Here is a 24,215-nt window from a genome sequence, read left to right on the forward strand (position 1 = left end):
GCTGAAGAGAGGATTCTTGTTTAGATTAGATGGGTCAAGAGTCCATTCTGATTCTAATACTCTTTTAGCCAATAGTCCAATGCTTTCTTTCATTGTGTGGATGAAGAAACAGAGAAAGATGAAATGACTTGCCAGAGGAATCCTGAAAGATAGCTAGTTATCAGCAGAGTCAGGAATAAAAGCCTAGATCTCCTAACTCCCAGTCATTTGTTGGAAACTGATCCTTGTTTGCCATACTAGTTATTTGAATCTCACCATATCCTGTCAGATATTTTCATCATTTGAGTTTACTTGGGCAGTCCTTCCTTCCCTATCTTCCCTACTCTTCGGGCACATGATTGGCCTTACATCAGTGGTTGGCAAATATTGATAGTTTAATTTTAATTTTGTGATAGGATGGACATATTTCTTAGAGGAGATGGAACTTTGGACAGGTGGGAAGGAGGGTAAAGTATGTTTGAGCAGATTGGTTCTTAGCACCCTCTATCTTTCCTGATCTGATCTAGAGGAAACATAAAAACCAGGGACCCTTTATTGATGACATCTGAAATATCAGGAGAAATCTGACATCTTTTATTTCTGATATACACATCCAATGTGGGAAAAACACTAGATATAAAAGCAAAAGATCTGAATTTTTGAATTCTGTTTCTGTAGGTAGGTTTATTGAACTTGGATAAGTCATTTTTTTTCTCAAGGTCTCTATATTCTTGTCTGTAAAATGCTATATCATTCAGTAAATGGTCCACTCATGTGCTATTCTGGATATGTGTTGAATATATTAAGTGTTATGAAAGCACTCTTTTGGGTGAGGATCCAATTTGTTAAATCTGTTTGGAGGGAACATAGAGATTAATTCAAGGTTGTCGTAGGCTCAGGCACTGAATAAGAGTGTTCTGGGAGAGAAGACAGCTTTGTTCAGTAGTTGGATAGAGAAGTGGTTTGGGTGTACAACATATATGCAGACCTGACCAGTTTTTATGAAGTTCTCTAGTATATGTCTTTCCCTTCAAAGTATAAAACCTTCTACAGGCTGGCTTTTCCTGTTTAGGAAGAAAGCAATTGATAAACTCACCTGCTTTGAAGTCTTAGGATCTGAATAAGTGCCCCTTTTCAGTGTAAAAGAGGAGCCTGGAGAGGGTTGTAGAAAGAAGGAAATTTCAGGCACTGAATAGGCAGCATTGGGTAGGGTAATTGGGGATGGGGGAAGAGCAAATCATACCATGTTAGTTGCTTATTCTGCCATTGGGTAGCATAGATGCTATGTGAATTTGTCCGTGCCCATATAATAGAGTAAAACAGCAGAGCCTCGGAAGATCTAAAAGAGGGGAGCAAGGCCACACGTGAGGTCAGAATCAAGTATAAATGAGATCACCCCCATCTCTCTTGACACAGATAACAGACCCTATAATGGAAGACATGGAGCCACAGGAAAACAAGGATGCCCCTCCCTCCAAGAAGCATCGAAAAGGGGCTCAGGATGGGGGACTCCTTCTACCTGTTGAGCTGAGTCAAGCCCAGCTGTACAAGGAACCTACAAATGAAGAGCTGAGCCAGATGAAAGAGACAGAAAACCTTTTCCACTCCAACCTCCTCCGAATGCAGGTCAGGACCTGGGGAAGGATTTCTGCCTGGGGGCAATAGGAATGGAAAGGGTGATAAAAATAGGTAGGTAAAGCCAAGTAGTGGGTTCTGCAGGTACTGAGGGTGTTTCTTGAATGAAGATTCCCTAGTCCTGTCTAAAGTTAAGTGTGATCTCGGGAGATCTCTTAGTGCTGATTCCTCAGAGGTTATCTTTCATTTTCCCACTTGTAAACCAGAGAGCAACCAATAGGCAAATCAGTTAACCTGTTTGCCTCAGCTTTTTCAGCTGTGAAATGGGGACACCTACCTCAAAGGATGGTTTTGAGGATCAAAGGAAATATTTGTAAAGCGCTTAGTGCAGTGCTTGGCACATAGTAGATGCTATAGAAATGCTTATTTCCTTGTCCTTCACTGATGTTCATCATAGTGTTAGAGCTGACAAAAATCTTAGGAAGTATTACCTCTTCCCCTTGACAGAGGGAAAAATCAAGAACTACGAGAAGTGACACCTGCTAGTTAGTGACAAGAATGAGCTGAACCCGTTTTCTTTCTAGGCCAGTGTTCTTACCACTAAACTAGTAGAGACATATGCTGTGACCCTTTCGGTGACATACTTGATAGAGGGAAAGATAGATAATTGGCTGTAGAGTGAGAATACTCTTCATTCCTGTGACTAAAAATCTCAGTTGTAATACCTACCATAGACTTGTGTGGTTCCGTTACCCATAGGCCCTCTAGTGAGCTGAGACTTGCTTTCCCGTTCAGAGAAACTTTGTTACAGAGAAATCCTCTCCTCACTCCTAAACATAAAGGATGTTCATTGTTCCCAGTGGATAAATTCATGTTCTGAAGTAGGGAGCTCTATTTTGGGATAGATGTAAGAGGAGACTGGACCAAGAGAGCAGGAGGTCAGAATTGGTGCTTTCCTTTCCCATCAAGATTTAGAGCCTGGGGTTAGCAAAATATGGCGTGGGGTGGGGAGGACAAGATGATCTCTTAGTTTCGAGGGACCTCATTGTAACCACTCGATGATTTTGATATGTGGAAAGAGCTTTGAAGGCCTCCCTATTTACTCTTTTAATTCCCCTAGATGGAGGAGCTATTAAAGGAGGTAAGGCTGAAAGAGAAGAAGCAACATCGGATTGATACCTTCTTACATGAGATTAAACAACGAATTCTTAGTGTCCCTTCGACCAAAATGACTGACGTGAGTTTGGGCCAGTGAGAAAACAGTAGGTGGGGGTGGTATCTATGTTAGAAATTGGGGGGTTGGAGGATTCCAAGTAGGGGGACAAGAAGAGAGCTCCTTAGGGCCTGGAATCATGTGTAAAAAACTTCTGGGTCCCAATAGTCCTAAAGGTATGGTCACTGCTACTTGAGAAATAGGGAAGCTGGAGTCAGGAGCCCTCTTTTCTTCTATGAAGCTTAGCTTCAGGGCACAGACATAGTACTCTTGAGCTCATTGCCAAGGTTGGAGTTACAGGGTTCCCAGGAGCTAGAGGAAATGGGATGGTGGCATGAGGGATTTCTATGCCTACAGGGTTTGCCTTGTACTCATACTCAGGGTCTTCTGCCTTTCAGAATTTCTTTTTGTCTGTGTTTCTGGGAGCCCACTGACACTCTTGGTCTCTTACTTCGTGTATATGCCTCTTCCATCTTTCTCCCTTCTCAGATGACAGACCAGTCATGGCTGCCTAAAGGTGTAAGAGTCCCCTTCATCCAGAAACCTTTTGCTGTGAAAGGTCGCTTCCACTTCTTACCTCCCACTCAGGTCACTGTAGTGGGCAGCTACTTGCTAGGAACATGTGTTCGACCAGACGTCAATGTGGATGTGGTGTTGACTATGCCAAAGGTAAGACTTATGCCAGAACAGGGATATTTGGGATGATCTAGAATTACAGGGCGAAGGTGGCAGTCAAACTTCCTAGCTTTTTCAGTCATTCCTGGGCAGCTATCTGGGTCCCTGATCCTGGAACTCACCATAAGACATTGATTGGCCTGGGTTTCCCAAAGGTCTAGAATGGACCTGGCAAAATCCAGAGCATGCCATGCCCATTAAGGACACACCTGCCAAGAGGTTGATGGTTGATCTGTCAGTGTGTGTATCTTTACCTGTTGGCCACTAGTTACTTCAGCTTTGGGATGTTGTAAAATTTTCTTCAGAATAATCATTTTAGATAAGTAAAGTCAAATTTTCTAAGCCAAAAAAAAAAAGGCCCCTTCCCACTCCCTAAAATTGACCCTGCTCACACCCCTCCCCCCAAATCATCACCAGAGAGCTCTGAGAAGACAGAAAGCCAAAAGCCTCCACAGGCACGGATGCTCCTTCTCGTGCTTGGCTCCTCAGCTGCCAGCTGCCACTCAGCTCAGTCATTTCTATCTGGATTTGGAAATCACAAACTTCTTGCACCCCTACAATGCTCTGGTCAGGCCATGTGCTACCTGCAAAATTGTAGTCCTGAACTTGACCTAGCCAATGGAGAGGAGCCTGTGAACATGGCCTAGAGGAGGAGGAAGAAAGGGTTGCATCTTAGCCAGGGCAGCATCATGGAAAGAACCCCACATTGGGAATCTAGAGATCTAAATTCTTTCTAGTCCCAGCTTATGCCAATCTGCAGCTTTAGCAGATCCATTTCACTTCTGTTTTCTCACCTTTAACATGGATATGTGACTAGATGCCTTGGGTGCTAATAGAGATTTTTGTGAGGGTTAAATTGAGGCATTTTAGATATATGAAAAGGATTAGAGAACAGTGAGTTTGTCACTAACTATTAATTAAGTGCCTGCAATGTGCCAGGAACTGTGCTAAGCTTTGTTTTACTGAGAATGTTAAAGAAATTGACCCTGTGGGAGTAGCAGGGTAACTCAGTGAACAGAATGCTGGGCCAGGAGTTGGGAAATCCTGGGTTCAAATCTGGCCCCAGATACATCCTAGCTGTGTGACCATGGACAAGTCACTTAACCCAATTGTCAGGATTTAAAAAAAAAAGTTTGAAACAGGATAAAGTAATTAATGAAGGAATTAGGCACAAAAGGCAGGCACTAAAATTAAAGAGAACAGGAAAAGGTAAGTATTGTTACAAATCTTGACTTTCCCTTAAAGCCTATTGAAATCATCATTAGAAATATTTATTAGAAGTTTTTCACTTCATTCTAGTAGAGGAGAGCAGGCTAGGAACCAGGAGGCCTATCTTGACTCTGTCACAAATTCACTTTGCAGCCCTGGGCAAATCATTGATGCTCCTGGAAGTTGTTTCCCCCTCTATGGAGTAGGTAGGGTATTAAATCTCATGCTTAGCAAATTGTGGTATGTGGTTGTAATGGAATACTATTGTGCCATAAGAAATGATGAACAGGATGAGTTCAGTAAAACCTCAAAAGACTTACATGAACTAATGCAAAGTGAACTGAGCAGAACCAGGAGAACATTGTAACAGAAATATTGTATGATGGAGGATAGCTGGGTGGCTCAGTGGATTGAGAGCCAGGCCCAGAGATGGGAGGTCCTAGGTTCAAATCTGGCCTCAGACACTTCCTAGCTGTGTGACCCTGGGCAAGTCACTTAACCCCCATGTCCTAGCCCTGACCACTCTTCTGCCTTGGAACCAATACACAATATTGATTCCAAGACGGAAGGTAAGAGTTTAAAAAAAAAAAGCCAACAAAGGAATTGTTAGAGTCTGATTGCAGATCAAAACATGCCATATTTCCTATTTTTTTTCCCTAGATGAGTTTTATTATATGTATGATATGTGTCTTCTGCCACAACATGGGGTATTTGGAAATAGGTATTGCATGAAAGCACCGGTATAACCTATAATAGATCATTGACTGTCTTGGGGAGGGTGGGGAAGGAAGGAGATAATCTGAATTGAAAAATGCAAGAAAACAATTGTTTAAAAAAATTGTTTCTAAAGAAAAAAAAGAAGAAAATTCCATACTTAGCTTAGTCAGAGAATCTTAAGTAATTTACCAATGGTCAGATCACCAGTGAATGACTACATGAGGCCTTGTGAAGACTCTTAACCCCTCATTGCTATCACACTGTGCTGCTATCTTTCTGTCATCTGGTATTGCCTTCCCCCCCTCAACAGGAGATCCTACAGGACAAAGATGGGTTAAACCAACGTTACCTAAGGAAGCGTGCCTTATATATAGCTTATCTGGGCTACCACTTGTCCCGGGATCCACTTTTCGGTAGTGTCTGTTTCTCTTACATAAATGGTTGTCACCTGAAACCCCTGCTGCTGCTCTGTCCTGCAGGTAAGTACAGAAGTATGAGTCTCTGCCCTGGAAAGTCCCCAAGACTTAGGTGGTGCACAGACTTTCCTATCCTCTAGAATTTCCTAGTAGGATGAGGTAGAGATGATCCCAATCTTAGAACAGCTACCCTCAAGCTGAGAAGAGATCCAGGATCTCAACATCTCCAACCTCTCTCCAGGAAAAGATGAGCACCTGGTCACTGTGCGCTTATACCCCTGTCCACCACCTGAGTTCTTCCGCTTATGCCGCCTGCTGCCTTCCAAGAACAATGTCCGCACCACCTGGTTTTGGGACAAGTCTATCCCAGAGGAGGGTAAGGGCAAGAGCCTGGGAGGCTTGGGGAACAAAAAGGTATATATCTAGGGGAGGAGGGCCATTCTAAATGATTGACAGTAGGGTTTGATGCCTGGAGGTGGAATGGGACAGAGGATTTTGGAGGGAAAGGGGGATTCTTGGGGAAAATTCTAGGGAAATGGGAGATACTCATTTTTCTGATCTCTTCTGATTCAACCCCCACCTCAGGTGTCATGGATCCTCCCACCCCTCACTACAACACCTTGCTTCTCTTTGATGAAGTTTTGGAATCTCACCTTCACCTTTTGTCAGCCATACTTACCTCTTCCCCTGGCCTTCGGGATGGCATTATTTTGCTCAAAGTCTGGCTTCGGCAGCGGGATCTGGACAAGGTTTGGCCTGGGAGTGAAGTGCCCTATTTTGCCTTTGTTCATTTGAAGCATTACTTTCTAGTTCTTTCCTTGAGAAGCCTACCATTGTAGCCCTGGATACATACACAGTACCAGGATTTGGTCTAGAAATAGACAGTGTAGGACAGTGATGGCAAACCTTTTAGAGGCCAAATGCCCAAACTGCAACCCTCGTGCCACATATGACCTCCAGACAGGGGAGGGAGGAAGTGCTCCCATTAGGCTACTGAACAGAGGGGCAAGTGAATGAAGAGAAATGTCCTTAGGTGCAATGGAGAGGGTAAGGGGAGCAACCCCCTCAAGGACACATGACAGGTTTGCCAACACAGGTGTAGGGTATGGATTGTACTGAGTTTATACCTAGCCAATATTTCTATCCCCAAACCTTCTCCTAGGGCACTGGAGGCTTCAGTGGCTTTATCATTTCCATGCTGGTAGCCTTCTTGGTCTCTACTCGAAAAATCAACAAGTCTATGAGTGGTTATCAAGTGCTGAGGAATGTTCTGCAGTTCCTAGGTAAGGTGGAGAGCTGGTTGGGGATGGATAAAGAAATTATGGTGGTGGATTGAGAAAGATTTCCTCCATCTATTCTGATTAGTGGTATTATATTGTAGTATTATCAGCCCTGTTCTATAAACAGAGAGAGAGGCCTAGAGAAGAATTGACTTCACAGGTCCAAGATGGGGGAAAGCATGGCTAGACATCAGTCTGTCTAGAAGAAAATCTGGGGAATTTTTGATGGGTGGCAAGGTCGCTGTGAGTCAGCAATGTGATACAGCAACCAACAGACGTTTATTCAATCTTAGGCTACATTTGGAAGGCAAAACTTCCAGGAATAAGGAGATGAGAGTACTCCTATAGTCTGCCCTGGTCAGGTCCTACCTGGCATGTTATGTTTAGTTCTAGCCACCACATTTTAGAAGGCATGAAAATTTCAAAGGGAAGACAACTAGAATGGTAAGGGGAATTGAGTCAGTACCATATGAGCATTGGTTAATGTGTTTTCTCTGGCTGGAGGTCTTTAAGCAAAGATTGAATGACCATTTGTTTGCTCTTTTGACGAAAGGATTCCTTTTGAGGATGGTTAGGACTAGATAGCAACTGAGGTTTCTTGTAACAGCTCAGTGAATTAGCAGTGGAGATCAGTGAAGGGAATGCAGCTGGGTGGACAGCCTTCCTCCTCACTGCTCAAGGGCTGATCTGACACTTCTTCCTCCATAACTCTCTTAACTCTAGCTGCCACAGATCTGACAGTCAATGGCATCAGCTTATGTCGAAGTTCTGATCCATCTCTGGTCAGTGGGATACTTGGTGAAAGGAGTGGGGTGGTACTGGGGGATGGGATAAGAGGGAACAGCTTGGGGTAGGAGATGGTATGAGGGTTTGGGTCACAGGATCGTGGAGTAAAAGGGTAGAGTTGATGGCCCCTGGCTTGTGCACCCCCCCCTTTATTCTTTTCTTTTTCTTTTTCTTTTTTTTTTTTTTTGCTCTTGACCTCTTTGCCTTCTTCCACTTTAGCCAGCGGTGGCTGACTTTCATCAGGCCTTCTCCGTGGTCTTCCTGGATGCTTCTGGCCACCTTAATCTCTGTGCTGATGTCACAGTTCCCACATATCAGCAGGTACCTAGTTCTATTTTCTACTCTGTTGAGGACACTAGAGGAAGCATAATCACAAGATGGAAATGTCAAACTTCCTCTATGACTGAGTTCTTTGTCCATGCAATGTCCTTCTGAGTGCTCCAGACTTGGGAGGGAAGCTGATGCTTTGACCCATGTGATTTCTGTCCTGCTGCCCATAGTCCCAAGTTTTTTTCATCTGTCCTTTTCCCTTAGGTACAACATGAAGCCCAGTTGTCTATGGCTATGCTGGATGACAAGACTGCAGATGGATTTCAGATGCTGCTTATGACACCCAAATCTATGATTCGAACCTTCGACCATGTTCTCCAGTGAGACAGCAGAGGGGGGGGTGTAGGGGTGGGGAAATCCTAGTGGGCTTCTGGAGAGAGGATTAACAAGACTACTTAATAATGTCCAACTTGTGGTCTTATTTTTCTTTGTCCTTTCTCTTCCCTTTCCTGATCCCTCCCTCCCCAGTATATATCCCCTGAGCTGTCTGTATCCTGCCTGCCAAAGGCTGAAGCTGTGGACAGAATTGCAGGACCATGGAGGGGATTATGTAGCTGCCATACTTCCTACCTTGACAGCACTCCTGGAACAGGGCCTGGGCTCCCGTTTGACTTTGTTGGCCCATTCAAGGACCCCGGTGCCCCAGGTAAACTATAATGAGCTAGGGAGGCTTCCCAAGGACCTTTGTAGGAGAGAATGGAATGAAGATGGGTAAAGCATTGGAAAGAGTAGTGGACCACTAGGCCTGACCTGTAGGGCTCCAAATCATGTATTTTTTCTGTTTTCCTCTTTCCTTCCATCTCCACCATAGTGGAAGATCAACCAGAACCCTCCAAAGCACAAGGACCAGGGGGCCCTGTCATTGGGATTGCTCCTCCGGCCAGAGGGACTAGTCAGTATTCTGGAGATGGGACCTGAAGCTGATCATCCAGAGGTGAGGAAGCCAGAGTTCAGAGGGAGTCTGAGGACAAGGATGGGAAGAAAGGGGGAGATGTGGCTCCTGCCTCTGAGAATTCTGGTCTTATTGGGGGAGTCTGTGCTGCTGAGGTTAATCAACGAGACTTGTTTCTTAGCCCATTTTTGAAGAGAGGGAAGAGCTGTTTAGGGGTAGTTCCCCGACCTTTTTCTATTTTCACCCTATTTCATACCTTTTTTGGCCCCTTCCCTGCTCCAGGCTGCTGACTTCCGCCAGTTTTGGGGCTCACGATCAGAGCTGCGACGTTTCCAGGATGGGTCAATTCGGGAGGCTGTTCTTTGGAATGCTGAATCCATGGCTGAGAAGCGTCTCCTGCCCCACCAGGTGATCACTCACCTCCTAAAACTGTGAGTGTGCTTTCTAAAGACTGCCACTGCTTGAAAGAGTCTCAGATGAGCTAATCCATCCTCTTTATTTGATTAGCTGAAGGTCATTCAGCCAGTTAGTGGGCAAAGCTAGAACCAGAGACCAGGTCTTTCAGCTGACTCCAGTGTTCACTGGCGTAAACCTAAATCAGGGAGGAGGAGGAGGGAGGAAGAGAATCTGAATTCCAGAATGTGTCAGAAAACAGTCATCAAGGGGGCAGCTGGGTGGCTCAGTAGATTGAGAGCCAGGCCTAGAGACAGGAGGTCCTAGGTTCAAATCTGGCCTCAGACACTTCCCAGCTGTGTGACCCTGGGCAAGTCACTTGACCCCCATGGCCTAGCCCTTCCCACTCTTCTGCCTTGGAGCCAATATGCAGTATTGACTCCAAGACGGAAGGTGAGGGTTTAAAAAAAAAAGAAAGAAAACTGTCATCAAAGATGTAGAATGCCTTTACCTACAACCATTCCTCCTTAGCACTCTACCTTCGCTTCCCTAGCTCTCTGCCCTCAAGGAACTCATTGGACTTCATTCTCAGAGTGAGGGGACCCTCAGAGGTCAGAGTCCAACCCTCCTCCCACGTGCAGGGGTTCCACTCCCTTGTTTCCCTTCACTTCATCTTTAAGGACTTTCTTTGTCAGCCTCTTCCAAGAGTTCTCTCCTCCCAGATTTCTCGCTAGCTCCGCTGGCTATGGAAGTGCCCATGCTTTATACAGGGCTCGTTTTCTTATCTGTAAAATGGGAGGCCTGTCTGCCGTGAGCCCTCTGTTTGCCAAGTGCCATCCGTGTAAATGGGCGCTAAAAGTGTGGTGGTGGCTCTCCCCGCAGTCTTGGTGCAGCTGTCCGCTTTGAGCGGCTTAAGAAAGGTGGCCGCAGGAGTAGGGATGTGTGTGTTTAATAACGGAATGACTTCAAGGCTTTCCTGCCTGAACCCTTGGCTAAGCCTTGGGAACCCTCGTAAGAGGTGTCCATCGCTGTCCCCCTAAGAGACCGGAAACCTGGGCCGGAGGGGGACAGCTTGGCTGGCGCAAGGCCCTGACTTCAGTCTCTTCGGAGGGTGGTTCCTCAGGAAGACTTTTGTGTCTTGGCAAAAGGATGGCTCTAAAAGCCAGCGGCGTGATAGGAAGAGCAATGTGATAGGAAGAGCAGTGTAGCCCAAGGTTGAACTGGTTGCCCAGCGTTGTTTCTCTTCCTTCCCAGCCATGCAGGTATCCCCGAGTCCTGCATCCATTACATGGGGGGCTGCCTAGACCCACTGATCAGAGCCCCCAAAGAGGTGAGACTCTTGGGGCATGGGGGGGGGGGGTAACTACCCCAGGGTGGCCCTCAATTTGTTTACTGTCAAACCTGCTTTAAAAAAACGTACCAGGAAGTTTCTGGTGTCCCTGGGGACCTGGAGGGGCGGAGTTCCAAAGGTATCCTGTAGATGGCGCAGTGACCTCACCAAAACTTCAGCCAAGGCCGTTGGCTGCTGGGGGAAGGAAGGAGGATGGGGAATGGGCCCTGCCTGAAGATCTGCCGTCTCAGTCCCTTCCCCCCGGCGTTCTTGGGGAGCATCCCGTCCGAGGGGGGAGACGGGGGCCCTTACTTCAGCCGTCTTCAGTCGGTTCGGCGGCTTGGTGATGTTTTACCTGGTTTCCCCTGGCAGGCTCACAGCACAGGCGAGGAGGCGCTGGCCATGGTGGTGCGGTCCTACGACCACCTGAGCCGCCAGCTGTGGAGTCTCAAAGGGCTGCCCCTGACCGTCTCTTCTGTCCAGGGGGCTCACGCTGCCCTGCGGTACACTGCGGTAAGTGTCCGGGGGGCCGTTTCCCTTCCTGCCAGCTGCCACCTCCAGCGCCAGAAGCCTGTCCAACGCAGACCTTCCTGCCTAGGTGTTCTCCCCTGTTCCTGTCCATCCTGATTTCGCCTTCCATGACCTCCTGGACAAACGGAAGGCGCTGCTGCCTCGGCCCAGCAAGCCCTGCCCGGCCTTTGTGGATCCCATAAATGGTAAGAGTCACCGCAGTGATGTAGGTTGGGGAGGAAATGGGTGAACTAAGAGCCCGGTTCTGACTGGGAAACTAACCCCCTCCTCTTGCTGCGCTCTGCAGTGGTATGTCACCTGGAGGGCAGTGGACAGTGGCCCCAGGAGGCCGACGCCATACAGCGCGTCAGAGCTGCCTTCCAGTTACGCCTGGCGGAGGTGTTGAGTCAGGAGCACGGACTGCTGTGTTCAGCCAAGGCCTCCCACACTGACGTCTACAAGGTACTGGGGCGGCCTTTGGGAGACTTTGGAGGAGCCTGGAGGCGTGAGAAGTGCCTTGTGTGGGTCAGCCGCTGACTTCATCTACCAGAAGAGCCTCTGACGGGAGATTTGACTTTGAAATTCAGTTCTGTCAGGGCTCGGGGGGTCGGGGTCCCTGTGGTTTTGATCAGCCTCTCTCTCCTCAGGATGGCTACGTTTTCCGAATTCGGGTGGCGTACCACCGGGAGCCCCAAATCCTGAAGGAGTCTTGTACCCCCGGAGGAATGATAACGCTGAGGGAAACGCCCGCCTCACTCCTTCTTGATCGGGACACCCGGCAACTGCCTCAGCTCACCAGTGCCCTGCATGGGTGAGGGGCCTCTCTCGTCTTTGACTGCCTAATCCCATCTTTCCCTCTGGACTGAAAGCGGCATGCTGGAGTCCCAAACCCATCCCTGGACTCGTGGCTCCCATCCACACCCTCTCCCCCTGGGCTGGGTAGCAGGCCCTGTTACCATTTCCCCTTTCTAGATGCCAGAGACTTACCCCACCTTTCCTGCTTTCCCCCCACCATACCTTCACAGGCTCCAGCAGCAACACTCTGCTTTCTCTGGTGTGGCTCGTCTGGCCAAGCGCTGGGTCCGGGCCCAGCTCCTCAGTGATGGACTGACAGACGAATGCTTGGACCTACTGGCTGCCTCCCTCTTCCTGCATCCTTTCCCCTTTACCCCACCCAGGTGAGCTTCCTCCGTTCCTTCCCAGTTTTTTCTGCCTCCTTATGCCCCAGCCTGGGAAAATAGTCATTGGACCTAACCTGAAGCTGTCCTATCGCAACATCGGCAGATTCTCTCCAGAGGTGGAAGTGGGATCCGGGAGTACTAAATTTGGAAATCCTTCCCTGGAGAAGTTGGACTCTGCCTTTGATTTGTGTTTGTGTGCTGGGGCGAAGGATGGTATTATAAGAATTGCCTAGAACTCCAGGAAACCATACCCAGAGTTCTCTGCCCGTTCAGAGCTCCTTTTTTTTCCTTCAGTTCCCCTCAGGTTGGCTTTCTCCGGTTCCTGTCTTTGTTGTCCACGTTTGACTGGAAAAATAGCCCCCTTATTGTCAACCTAAATGGTGAACTCACAGGTGAGTAACGGGAGTCAAGCTGCAATCTCACTTGTCAGAAGTCCTCAGAAGGGCTGAGACTGCAGCAGGAGGGATTATAGAAAGGAGAAGCACTTCTCGGGGACCCGAGGAACTGGTTGAGGAGTCTCCTTCCTTCTCTTTCCTGCCCTTACGCAGGTTATGATCCAATTAGGAATGGAAAGGATGCATGAAACCATAAAAATAAATCTTTTTAAGGTTTTGTGGCCAAAGGATGGACTGTGTGGCTCGGCCTCCTTCATTTTGGTGTGGTTAAAGGATCTCATTGTGGGCCGGAGTAGTGACAGCAAGCTTTATAGGGGAGATAAGTAAGGTTTGAGTTTCTGCTTGAAGGAAGGGAGGACAGTTTCCATAGGCAGAGAGAAAGAAAGGGAAGAAAGGTTTTTTTCTATTAAAATGTTTATTTTTACATTTTTTCCATGATTCATTTTTTTCTCCCTCCCCCCTCCCAGGGTTGACAAGCAGTGTTATACATCAGTAGGTTATCACTGGAATCCATTTCCATATTCATCTTTGTAAAAGAGCAATTCTTTAAAACCAAAACAAGTGATAAATCATGTTTCCTTCTGGATTTCTGCTCTCACAGTTCTTTCTCTAGCTGTGGCTAGCATTCTGAAGAAAGTATTTTGACAGAGATAAGCCTGAGTGGGTGATAAAGTAGGTTGGGGCTAGGTCACGGGGGCCTCAAATTTTAATTCAAGGAGTTTGCATTTTATCTTCTAGTCATGGTGGGGTGGGGGAGGTCTCATTGAAGGCCCTAGAGCGGGATGGCATGACCAGGGTGGAAGCTGGCCATAAGGGGGTACTGGGGGAAAGGGAGCCCCTCTCCGTTGTGGGAAGACAGTGTGGCGTGGCCTTGGCTGGGCAGCATGCCCAGGCCTGGGAGGTGAGATGTATGCTATGTGGTAACCAGAGCACCCCGGCCTGAGGAGGGGCTCCTAATCCCCGCTGTTGGGCCCCAGGAGCTGGGGAGGGGGGAGGCAGGCTTAGTGTCAGTTTCCTAATTCCCCAGGTGTGCGTGTCCATGTGGGGCATAGGGTTGCCTCTACCTGTACTGGCAGATATCACCTGGAATGGCTGGGGGAGGAGATCCGTTAGCTCCAGGGGGCCTCTGGGGCCTTTCCCTGCCCAGTGTAGGCTAGAGAGGAGGGAATGAGAGTGAGCACAACTAGGGAGAAGCACTGGGCCTAGGGCAGGACTTCTGGGTCTGCCTTGAGAATGCTACTTAACTTCCCGCCCATGTGTGATCCTTTAGTTTTATGCATCTGTGTCTCTGTCTTTGTGTGTGTGCGTGTGGAATCACAGATAAGCTGGCTTTGAAAGGTACCTGTTATGGGGCAGCTGGGTGACTCAGTGGAAGGAGAGCCAGGCCTAGAGATAGGAGGTCCTGAGTTCAAATTTGGCTTCAGCTGAGTGACCCTGAGCAAGTCACTTAACCACCATTTCCTAGCCCTTGCTGCTCTTCTGCTTATTTAGTATCGGTGTAGCCATTCTAAGAAGGTAAAGGTTTTAAAAAAGCAAGTTATGTGTTGAATTTATTCTCTACTTATAAGCAGCTCTATATAAGAGAGACTCACGACTTCAAGTACTCTTTTCTACAGTGTATATGGAAATGCTTGTTTTACTTGGTATCTAATATATGAGGCAAGAGGTGTAGCTGGCTGAGACCTGACCATCTGGAGCTATATTAGGTTGGGTGGAAGAGATTCTGACACTCAGGTCCTCTGTCCCCAGCTGAGGACCAAGCTGAGATTCACAGCCGGTTCCTAGAATCTCGGATCCGCCTTCCTGTCATGGTCATCGCCACACCCCAAGACAGAAGTCAGTCCCTGTGGACGAAGGACCAACCCTCAGCCCAGGTGAATCCTCCTCAACCCCACGATCATCGGGCAAACTGTCGCCAAGCTGCTCCCCTCAGGGAGAGCCAGAGCTGGCTGCCTCCCCGGTATCGAGTGGCTGGGGAGTGGGGTAGGGCTTCAGCGGGCCTGACAGTTCTTTCCTCCAGATCCTGCATCACCTTGTGAGCTTGGCTGCCAAAGCCCTGCCGATCCTAGAGAAACAGTTGATGGATCCTTCTGAGTCTGGAGATACCAGGGTAAGATGGCTGGAGGGAGCTTGATTTGGGTGGGAGATTCCTTTTTACTGAAAGTCTTTTTTAAAGCCCTTACCTTCTGCCTTAGAATTAATTCTACTTACTGGTTCCGAAGCAGAAGAGCAGTTGGGGTTCACACAGCTAAGGAAGTGTCAGGCCAGGTCTGATCCCAGGATCTCTCAGTCCTAGGCCTCGTTCTCTGTTCACTGATCCAGCTAACTGCCCCATATTTAAAGCGCCAAAAAAAATTAATGTCTCTTTCTCTATTCCTCCCCTCCACATGGAGCTAAAAAGTCAAATCTTTTCATATGTATCTACATACTTCAGCAAAACAAATGCCCACATTAGCCACATCTAAAACTAGTTGTCTCATTTTGCATCTTGAGTTCATTACCCATCAGGAAGTGGGTGGCGCGTGTTTCATTTTCATTTCATTCCTTTGAGTTTGATTTATTCGAATTTTAAAGTTTTTCAAGCTTGTTTTTCTCTAGAAACTGTTCTAATTCTGCACATTCCTCTGTAAATCGGTTAGTTGATTGTCCGTGTCACCATTTCTTATGGTAACATAACATCCACAAGCCAGAGTTTGTGTATCCATTCCCCAGTAGGAAGTAGCTTGCTTTCTTAGTTTCTAGCTTTGGGCTATCATGAAAAAAGGTACTGTAAATATAGGTGAACCTATAGATCCTTTTCCTCTTTCTTCCCCTTGTTTATAGGCCTATTTGTGGCCTAGCTGGTTCAAAGGGCATTCACACTTTGGTAACTTTCTGGGCATCGTTCCAAACTGCTTGCCAGAATGGCTAGAAAGCTCCACCAGTAGGACACTCATGTCCTTGTTTTCCCACAGAGTGTTCTGATGTTTGTCATCTTGACTAGTCCAATAGGTGTGAGATTCTGTAGAGCTGGGCAAAGGCTGGATAAGATGAGATACAGGGAGGTCAAGTCCTAGAGGCCGGGCCATCCAGCCCCACACGGCTTAAGGGATGGACCCAAAGTTCTAGTGTCCTGACTGAAAGTGCAATGCTTTTTTGAAGAATTGAATGGGTTTTTTCAGTGTTCTTTATCCTCTCCTCAGAAATGTTGGCTAGTTTTCAAAGAAACCTAGGTTCTGATTCTCCCTTTGCCGCTAACTCGGTTTGATCTTGGCACGTTGTTAGTTCTCCCTGGTCCTGTTTTTTTCACCATTAAGTAAAATGAAGGGGTTGGACTAGATCCAGCCAGGCCTAACCCTTATGAGACTTTAAGAGAATCAGTTCTAGGGGTTGTTTCCCCATTAGTCAAATGGGGCCCACACTTGCCCTCCTTATTTCCTAAGCTTCTTGTGTTGTGTGTGTGATGGCACCATCTTGAAATGGGATTGGAGGAGGGGCGTCTTTCCTTAACCTTATCCCCAACTTCCTTTTAAGATGGTGTTCCGGCCAGCCCTAGATATCTATGATGTATTAATCCGTCTGAACGCCCGGCACATCCCCCGGCACAGAGAGGCTGTGGACCTACCAGCAACTTCCTTCAGTAGAGGCCTCCTTGCAAGCTCTGACGCCTCACCCCGGCTGCCTGTCCTCTGCTACGACCCACCAAGTCTCTACCTTGCTCAGCTCAGAGTAAGTTGCCCACCCCTTGCTCCTTCTCTCCTAGACTGAACTTCCCTGCCTTCCTCAATCCTGACCTGGTAGCTGGCTGCAAGGCCTCTTCTCTCTTCAGCTCTTTCCTTTTGCCTCTCTCTTTTCTTGACAGTCTTATCATTCCTGCCCTGCCCTTCCCCTCTATTTCCTTCATTTCTTCTTCTCAGGGCTTGCCTCTCCCTCATTTCTTCCTTGTTTTCTTATTTCTCTCCCAACATGCTTTGTTCCTCTTCCCCCTCCCTTAGTTACTTCCCAACCAGAGCAGACATCTTACCATCCCAAGGGGTTTAGACAGGCCAAGAGGTATTCCAGGTAGGCTAAAAATAAGCTTGCAGGAAGTATTTGAAAGAAGAATTTGAGTTATCAAAGGGTCTGAGACGAGAAGAAAAGTGAGAGGTGAGAGGGGGAGAGCCATCGGGGGGACCTTACCTTCTCCTTAGAGGATCATAGAATTAGAAGACACCTCAGAGCCATCTAGTCCAGGCCAGCCCCTTTCTGTATGTCTAGCACAACCTGAACAGGCATTTGTGAGGTTGGATTGGGATTTATTGATTATTTGAGGAAATCATCGTCCATCCCTCTCCTGGTCCTCAGGCTTGTCCTTGTCGTCCATCCCTGCCCCCTTCAGGCAGAATTATGCAGGAGCCCTTGTGTAGGACAAGGAACCCCAGATTGGCAGCCGGGAGACCTGAGTTTGAGTCCTGGCTCTCCCACCCATTGATCACTTCCCTTCTCTGGGCTGAGGCTCTCTTGGAAATGAGGAGACTCCTACCTGCGAGACCTGGGGCCTGTTGACTTCCCTCTGGGTCTGTGTTCTCACCTTTAAAATCAGGGCCTGAGACGACGATATCCTTTTAGCTCTCGACCAGTTGTAGATTTGAGTCCGAGAGCCTCCCTGGGTGGGAGTAGTGGGCATGAATGAGCCCGAAGTGAGAGTGGAGCCCCGTGTTGGGTGCGAGAGGCACGCTGGTGTAATGGGGGGCTGGGCCAGGCCGGGATGCATCCCCCAGCTTCTCACCTCGGGCAGCTCTGGCGCTCGCTTCAGTCCTGGAGAGCTCAGCCTTCTTCAGTCGCGTGTTAGCTCCCAAACCTGTAGCTCCCTGGGCTGCTGGAAGCCGGGTCCTTCGCTGATTCTCGGGTCCCGAGGCCCGGGCACGTGGACAGGCTGGTGACCTCATAGCTTCTCCGTGCTCCTAAAAGGCGTTCAGCTTGGCCGGAGAAGGGGGGGGAGGCGTGAAAGGGATCCCGGGGGGGGGAGAAGCCCGAGGGCTGCAGAGACAAGTCTCCGGGAGTGGCGGGCCTGCTTCCCAGGCTCTCTCTCATCTTGCCTCTTTGCCGTTTCCCCAGAAGGCCTTTGGAGACTTGGCACTGTTTTTTTATGACCAGCACGGTGGGGAAGTGATCGGTGTCTTGTGGAGGCCCGACGGCTTCAAGCCTCAGCCCTTCAAGGTGAGGAGAGAGGATCTGGGCGTCTGTCAGGGTCGGGTCTGGGTGGGTCTGTCGGCACAAGGAATGTCCGCTGAAAGATAAGGGGAGAGCGGTGCCCCTCGCCCCAGGATGATCTTCCACTGGGGCTTGTTTCCCAGCCCCTGCCCAGGCCCCAGGCTTCCACCGAGGCTTCATCTTGGCCTACATCCTCTGTTCTGTCCCTTTTCTTCTCTGGTACACCACAGGCTGCCGGTGTGCAAGGGCGGATGGTGGTGTCACAGAACGGGGATCTGGTGACGGTGCCCAACGTGGAGGCCATTTTGGAGGACTTCGCCATCCTGGGCAAAGGGCTGGTACAAACCGTGGAGCCCCGGAGTGAGAAGTGGGTTGTGTGACCTCGATCTCCAGTGGACTGCCACAGAGGGAAGGTGGAGGAAGACCATGACACCAGCCCTGGTGTGCTCGCTCTGTTTGGCCTCCTGAAGTTCAGCGCTGGCTGCTCAGATTCTGAGGAAGGACCAAGGATCTCGAACAGGGACCTTTTTTGTTTCTATTTTCTTAGCTATTTCAATGTAATGGGTTTCCTTTGAAATTCTTGGCATTCTGTCCTGTGCATTTAAAAACTTTCTGGAAAAGGAACCCATGAGAAGGCTTCCCCAAACTGTCCAAGGGCTCCATGACACCAAAGAGCTTACAGGCTCGTGACTTCAGGAAGAGATCCCGACCTCAGTTCCAGCTGGGACAATGGACCCTAGGAGAAACCATGTCCTGGAGTCAGAGGACCTGGGTTCAAATTCTGCCTCTGCCTACCTACGCGACCTTGGGCAAGTGGCATAACCTCCCTGAGCCTTGGTTTCCCTGACTATAAACTGAGAGATGTTGGATTCCCGTCCACCCAGGTCTCTTCCAGCACTGACTTTCACCCTGGTTCTTGTCTCCCCCAGCATTCTCACCCAGGTCTCTTCCAGCACTGACTTTCACCCTGGTTCTTGTCTCCCCCAGCATTCTCTTTCAGGCAGGGAGACCCCCTCCTCAAGTCATTCCCACTGAGGAGCCTGGCTTGGGAGGCCCCGCGTCCTCTCACTTTGAATATGATTCGTGATCCGTGACTTCCGTTCCTCCTTCCTTGTCTCACAGACCCCGTCCCCTTGCCGCCTCTCTCCTGGATGTCGGAGCCCTCTTTGGTTCTGGCATCACGGGGCGCCTTTCTGGAACTTCCCCAGGCCTTGTCTGTCTTCGTAGGCCGGGGAAGCAGGCCTGTCCTCGGCCCTGCTGGTTCTGCACCTTGGGCTGTGCATGCCGGCTGCTTCCTGTGACTCCAAGATAGCCTGACATCCTGGAATCCACTTGGAAGCTCCGGCGCCGTTGTGGCTTGAGGAGTGAGATGGGCAGCCCCTCCCCCGGGGGGCAGGGAGCCTTGTGGCTAGTTCTGTCATTGCCTCCCTGGCTCCGGGGCCGGACCTCGAAACAGACCAAAAAAAGGAAACCGAGTGGCAGTCGGGCCCGCCCACATCCCCCTCCCAAGCCTCCTTACCCTTGACTGGGCCGCCTTGGCCACAATTGGGTGGCTTTCGCGTTTGTTTTCTTTCTTTTCCGTTTCCATTGGTGTCTCCTCGGTGGCTTACTCATTTCCCCCATCGGTTGGCACCTACACGCAGCTTTAAGTCCTTGGCTGTTGTACACAATGCTCTTATTCCCATTCTGGTGTCTGGACGTCTTTCTGGGCTGTGGCTTCTTTGGAGGCGTGTATGACTACCAACAGATCTCGGGGTCTTTGGGGGAAACAAGCAACACTAATGGCATCATTGCACTGGGTGCTAAGGCGTACACACATACATACATACATATTTTAACTCTGGCTTAGAATCAGTCATGCGTATTGAGCACTAAGGCCCAGGCCATGGGGGTTACGTGATTTGCAAAGGATCTCGCGCCTAGGAAGTATCTGAGGCCAGATTTGAACCCAGGACCTCCCGGGTTCTGAGCCTGGCTCTCCATCCACTGAGCTACCCAGCGGTCCCCCCTTTCTGAGGTGGACTTTGGAGCGGGTCATTTGGAAGCCTGCCTCAAAAAGAGCGAGGACCCTCCAGTCTAGGAGTGCAAATCTGCTGCTCCCAAACCAGTGACTTAGGGCTGGGGCGCTGGGCCCCCTGAGAGTGACTCGAGACGGTCCCCAAAGCGGGACTGTGAGTCCCTGCCAAGGCATCGGGCCTCCAGGCCTCAGGCAGCGAGATGGGCGTCGGGATCAGAGCAGACATCGTGGCCTGCTGAGGAGACTGGTGACGGGCCTCTCCAGTGACACCCAGCAGCGGTTCTTGGGATGGGTCTCGAGCCCTTTGCTAGGGAAGGCTTCCAACGGGCTTTGGCTCCTCGAGTCTCATGGGGGGTGTGCTTGGGGGGGGGAGAGGGAGGGGGGGAGAGGATTGCCAGAACGGGTGGCATTCGTTGCACGTGAGAACTTCCTCTTTCGTGGGGCTGCTGTTTCCAACTTGTTGGGCCTCGGCGGGAACGTTGAGCAAGACGTTTGCTCCTGGGGACCCCCTCCCCACCCCGATGGCCCGTACTTGTTCCGTGAGTCAGAGCCTGAGAGATAAGAGAAGAAAGACTCGGCGTGGGGGGGCTCTTGGGGGCCAGGAAGCCCTTCCGTCTCCCAGAGCATCCCAGCCAGAAGGAATGTGGCCATTCTCGGACATTCTGGCCCTGCCACGCTCCCTTCTCCCTCGCTGGGTCGTGGGGAAGGTGGGAGTGATTCTTGCCGATGCCCAGAAGAGGCTCATCCCATAGCCGTTGGGGGCCAAATTGTGGCCAGAAGCCTGGCTTCTTGACCCGGGCCTCAAGCCTTTGGCTAGAGGGAGGTTGGACTTGGAGCGCCACATGAGGCGAGAAGGATGGAGAGGATGGAGCTGCCCTGGGGGCGGGTGGCAGACAGGGTAAGGCTAGAGGTGGAAAGAGGGCCCTCGGCACCCTCCAGGCCTCCAGCTCTTGTGGCTGAGGCAAGCAGGAGGATTTGAATCCTCTGGACAGGCCGGGTTACTGTTGGGAGCCTCACAGACTTGGCTCCATAAACCAAGACTGGTGCTGCGCAGAGTGCCGACTCGGAGCCGCTGGGCTCACGTTCTACCCTAAAGCGTGCTACCTACTTGGGTGTCTTCCTGCAAATCACCAAGCCTTTGTGGGCAGCCGAATAGGATGCCAGGAGGCAGCAAGACTTGAGTTCAAATTTGACACGAGGGGTGACCCTGGGTAAGTCACTTTACCGCTGTCTGCCAAGGTTTCCTCAATGGAGATGATGGCGACCTGCCTCCCGGAGCGGTGAGGATCAAATCAGATGGCCTTCCTACAGGGTTTGGCCCCTCGTAGGCCCTTCCCCTTCTCGGGGATCAAGGTCCCTCAACTGTAAAGTGGGGATTTGGACTCAGTGACCAGGAGTCCTGCCCTAGCTTCAGACCTCCTGTTTTGAGGTCCGGCTCAACCTTCCCTTCCTCTGGGAAGCTTTCCTGGACTAGCCGGGCCCACAGCCGTCCTTTCCCTTCTCTAAATTAGACACGCATCGGACACCTGAGTGCGGCACAACGTGGCGGATGGACATCCTGATGGTGGGACCCCTGGCAAGGCATTCACTTCCCAGTGCCTTGAGCGATCCGCTACGACGGTGCCGAGCAGGCTGCCAGCCTTCATGGGGGGAGTCCTCACTCAGCACTCCCCACGCACATAAACTTGGAGCAGTCCAAAAAAAAATTCCTGCCTTCTGCTAGGAGAAGCAGGGAATGGGGTGGCACACTTGGAGTCAGGAAAGACATCTTCCCGAGGCAAGTCACTCCACACGGCCTCAGTTTCCCCATCTGTAAAATGAGCTAGAGAAGGAAAGGGCAAGACATTCCAGGAACCGCCAAGAAAACTCCAAATGGGGTCCCGAAGAGCCAGACAATCGAAATGACTAATCAACATCCTGAGATGAAAAAGAAAAGGATCTGTGAAAACCACTTAAAAATAGGGGCAGCTAAAATATTTATAGCAACTCTGTGATGGCAAAGAACTAGAAATTGAGGGGGTGCCATCCGTTGGGGAGGGGCTGAACAGCTTGGGTACCTCTTGGTGGTGGGCTACGGCTGGGCTGCAAGGTGATTTCAGAAAAAGCTGGGAAATCTGGGAACTGATACGGAGTGAAAGGAGCAGAACCAAGAGACGGCATTCTTGTGCCATGATCAGCTGTGGAAACTTGGCTCCTCTCAGCCATGCCATGATCTGGGGCCATCCTGAGACTTGGGATGGGGAATGCTTTCCACTTCCAGAGAAAAAGCTGTTGGAGTTGTGGAGGTGGACTAAAGCATGGTATCTTTAAAAAAATAGAGGCCGCTAGATGGCTTTAGGGGATAGAGCAACAGACCTGCAGACGGGAGGTCCTGGGTTCAAATTTGGCCTCAGACACGTCCCAGCTGTGTGACCCTGGGCCAGTCACATAGCCCCACTTGCCTAGTCCTTACCACTCTTCTGCCTTGGAGCCAATATACAGTATTGATTCCAAGATGAGGTAAAGGTTTAAAAAAGAAAAAAAATATTTTAAAAAAATAGGGACAGCAAGGTGACACTGCAGAGATCTGACAATAAGGAAGGCTTATTTTCCTGGGTTCAAATCCATCCTCTGACATTTCCTCACTGAGTGACCCTGCGCACACAGTTGTTTTGCCTCAGTTTCCTCATCTATCAATTGAGCTGGAGAAAGGAGTCTTTGCCAAGAAAACAACCAATGGAGTCATGAAGAGTCAGACACACTGAAATGACCAAATTGGTGGTGGAGGGACATCACGGAAAGAGCCCTGGACGTGGACTCTGGACCTGGGCTTCCCCCTCAGCCTCTACGTGTATTTATCGGTGTGGCCGTGGACAAGTCACTTCGCTTTTCTGAGTCTTGATGGCGTATAATCTGTAAAAGACAATAATATGGGCATTACCTGACTCACTGGATTTAGCGAGAAAAGGGTTTAACCTGAAGGCTTTCTATGTCTGAGTTATTGTCTTTGTGAACAAGTCCCGTCTTCAGACGGAGCAGCTCTGGGCCACGGACGCAGAATCAGAGCAGGCTTGACTGACGGACACAGAAACGACGGACAGAATCATCTTTTTTGACCCCTTGCCTTCCATCTCTGAATCAATGCTGTGTTTGGGTTCTAAGCCAGAAGAGCCAGGAAATGTCTGGGGCCATGTTGGGACCCAGCCCTGGGTCTGGCTCTCAATCTACTGAGCCGCCCAGCTGCTCCCAGCAGAAATCATCTTGTCTCCTTCCATTCTCCTAACTGCTTTCAAAATCATGGGGTCTCCCTAGGGATGGAGATGCCCTAACCTAGTCATTTCCCTGCCCCTGGGTGTCAGAGCCCTTCGCTTTCCTGTTGTCACTCTTGCTCCATCCTGCCCTCTCTACCCAGGAAGCCCAAGGGTGGGAGGGATCCTCTGCCACCTCCCCTATAATTAGCCAGCCTGGGCAAGGCAGACTCATCGCTAGAAGCGAATGACTGTTCATTATCTTGGCTCTCTTTCCAGGGGCCATTCTGGAGACTTGGCCTTGTGTGGCCCCAGGAGCCACACCCTCTGCCCTCTACGAATGGAAGGGCGCCTCTTACTGTGCTTAGGAAAGAGGTGGGGGAATAAAGACCCAAACTTGGGGTAGATGTGTGTCACCACTTCTGGTTTCCAGGGCTTGTTGCCGCCCTTCCCCACTTCCTGGTATGTAGAGCTTTGGATGTTGGCAGCAGGGAAGACCTCCTTCCTTTCCCCTCCTCAGAGGCACACCCTCTCGGGTCAGACATCCTGAAGTGGCAGAACCTCCTACCTCCTGGCATAAGGAGGGATCGAGCCCAGTCTGCTTCGGGGGCTTCACAGGACTTGTGACACAGACTCTGAATCGTGCCCTGCACACAAGGCTTGTCTTGCCTTAGAAACCACTTTTGTGGGGGGCAGCTGGGTGGCTCAATGGATGGAGAGCCAGGCCTGGACACGGGACAAATCTGACCTCAGATACTTCCTAGCTGTCACTTGAGCCCATTGCCCAGCCCTTACCTCTCTTCTGCCTTGGAACCGATACACAGTCCTGATTCTAAGAGAATGTAAAGGTTTTAAAAAACAAACAAACGCTTTGGTCCAGAGACCTCTCCTCTTCCGTGACCTGGATTTTCCTTTCTT

General features: G+C 49.8%; 1 protein-coding gene across 2 annotated transcripts in view; it reads left to right on the forward strand.

Moving 5' to 3' along the window:
- Window positions 1–19,737, forward strand: part of NOL6 (nucleolar protein 6) — a 67,678-nt gene extending 47,941 nt beyond the window's left edge. For both annotated transcript variants that reach the window (XM_056803907.1, XM_001365139.4), the window contains exons 2-26: window positions 1,396–1,605; window positions 2,675–2,791; window positions 3,257–3,436; window positions 5,679–5,847; window positions 6,026–6,160; window positions 6,370–6,533; window positions 6,947–7,067; window positions 7,788–7,846; window positions 8,070–8,171; window positions 8,385–8,500; window positions 8,649–8,826; window positions 8,992–9,114; window positions 9,355–9,503; window positions 10,720–10,795; window positions 11,168–11,308; window positions 11,394–11,511; window positions 11,613–11,767; window positions 11,953–12,116; window positions 12,331–12,483; window positions 12,781–12,878; window positions 14,631–14,755; window positions 14,902–14,991; window positions 16,395–16,589; window positions 17,958–18,059; window positions 18,284–19,737. In XM_056803907.1, the coding sequence (XP_056659885.1) occupies window positions 1,411–1,605; window positions 2,675–2,791; window positions 3,257–3,436; window positions 5,679–5,847; window positions 6,026–6,160; window positions 6,370–6,533; window positions 6,947–7,067; window positions 7,788–7,846; window positions 8,070–8,171; window positions 8,385–8,500; window positions 8,649–8,826; window positions 8,992–9,114; window positions 9,355–9,503; window positions 10,720–10,795; window positions 11,168–11,308; window positions 11,394–11,511; window positions 11,613–11,767; window positions 11,953–12,116; window positions 12,331–12,483; window positions 12,781–12,878; window positions 14,631–14,755; window positions 14,902–14,991; window positions 16,395–16,589; window positions 17,958–18,059; window positions 18,284–18,433 (3,375 nt within the window). In that variant the 5' untranslated portion in view covers window positions 1,396–1,410 and the 3' untranslated portion in view covers window positions 18,434–19,737. The remainder of the gene's footprint in view (window positions 1–1,395; window positions 1,606–2,674; window positions 2,792–3,256; window positions 3,437–5,678; window positions 5,848–6,025; window positions 6,161–6,369; window positions 6,534–6,946; window positions 7,068–7,787; window positions 7,847–8,069; window positions 8,172–8,384; window positions 8,501–8,648; window positions 8,827–8,991; window positions 9,115–9,354; window positions 9,504–10,719; window positions 10,796–11,167; window positions 11,309–11,393; window positions 11,512–11,612; window positions 11,768–11,952; window positions 12,117–12,330; window positions 12,484–12,780; window positions 12,879–14,630; window positions 14,756–14,901; window positions 14,992–16,394; window positions 16,590–17,957; window positions 18,060–18,283) is intronic.
- Window positions 19,738–24,215: the final 4,478 nt, after the last annotated feature.

The sequence above is a fragment of the Monodelphis domestica genome, chromosome 7, assembly GCF_027887165.1.
Source record: "Monodelphis domestica isolate mMonDom1 chromosome 7, mMonDom1.pri, whole genome shotgun sequence".
NCBI classification, from domain to species: domain Eukaryota; kingdom Metazoa; phylum Chordata; class Mammalia; order Didelphimorphia; family Didelphidae; genus Monodelphis; species Monodelphis domestica.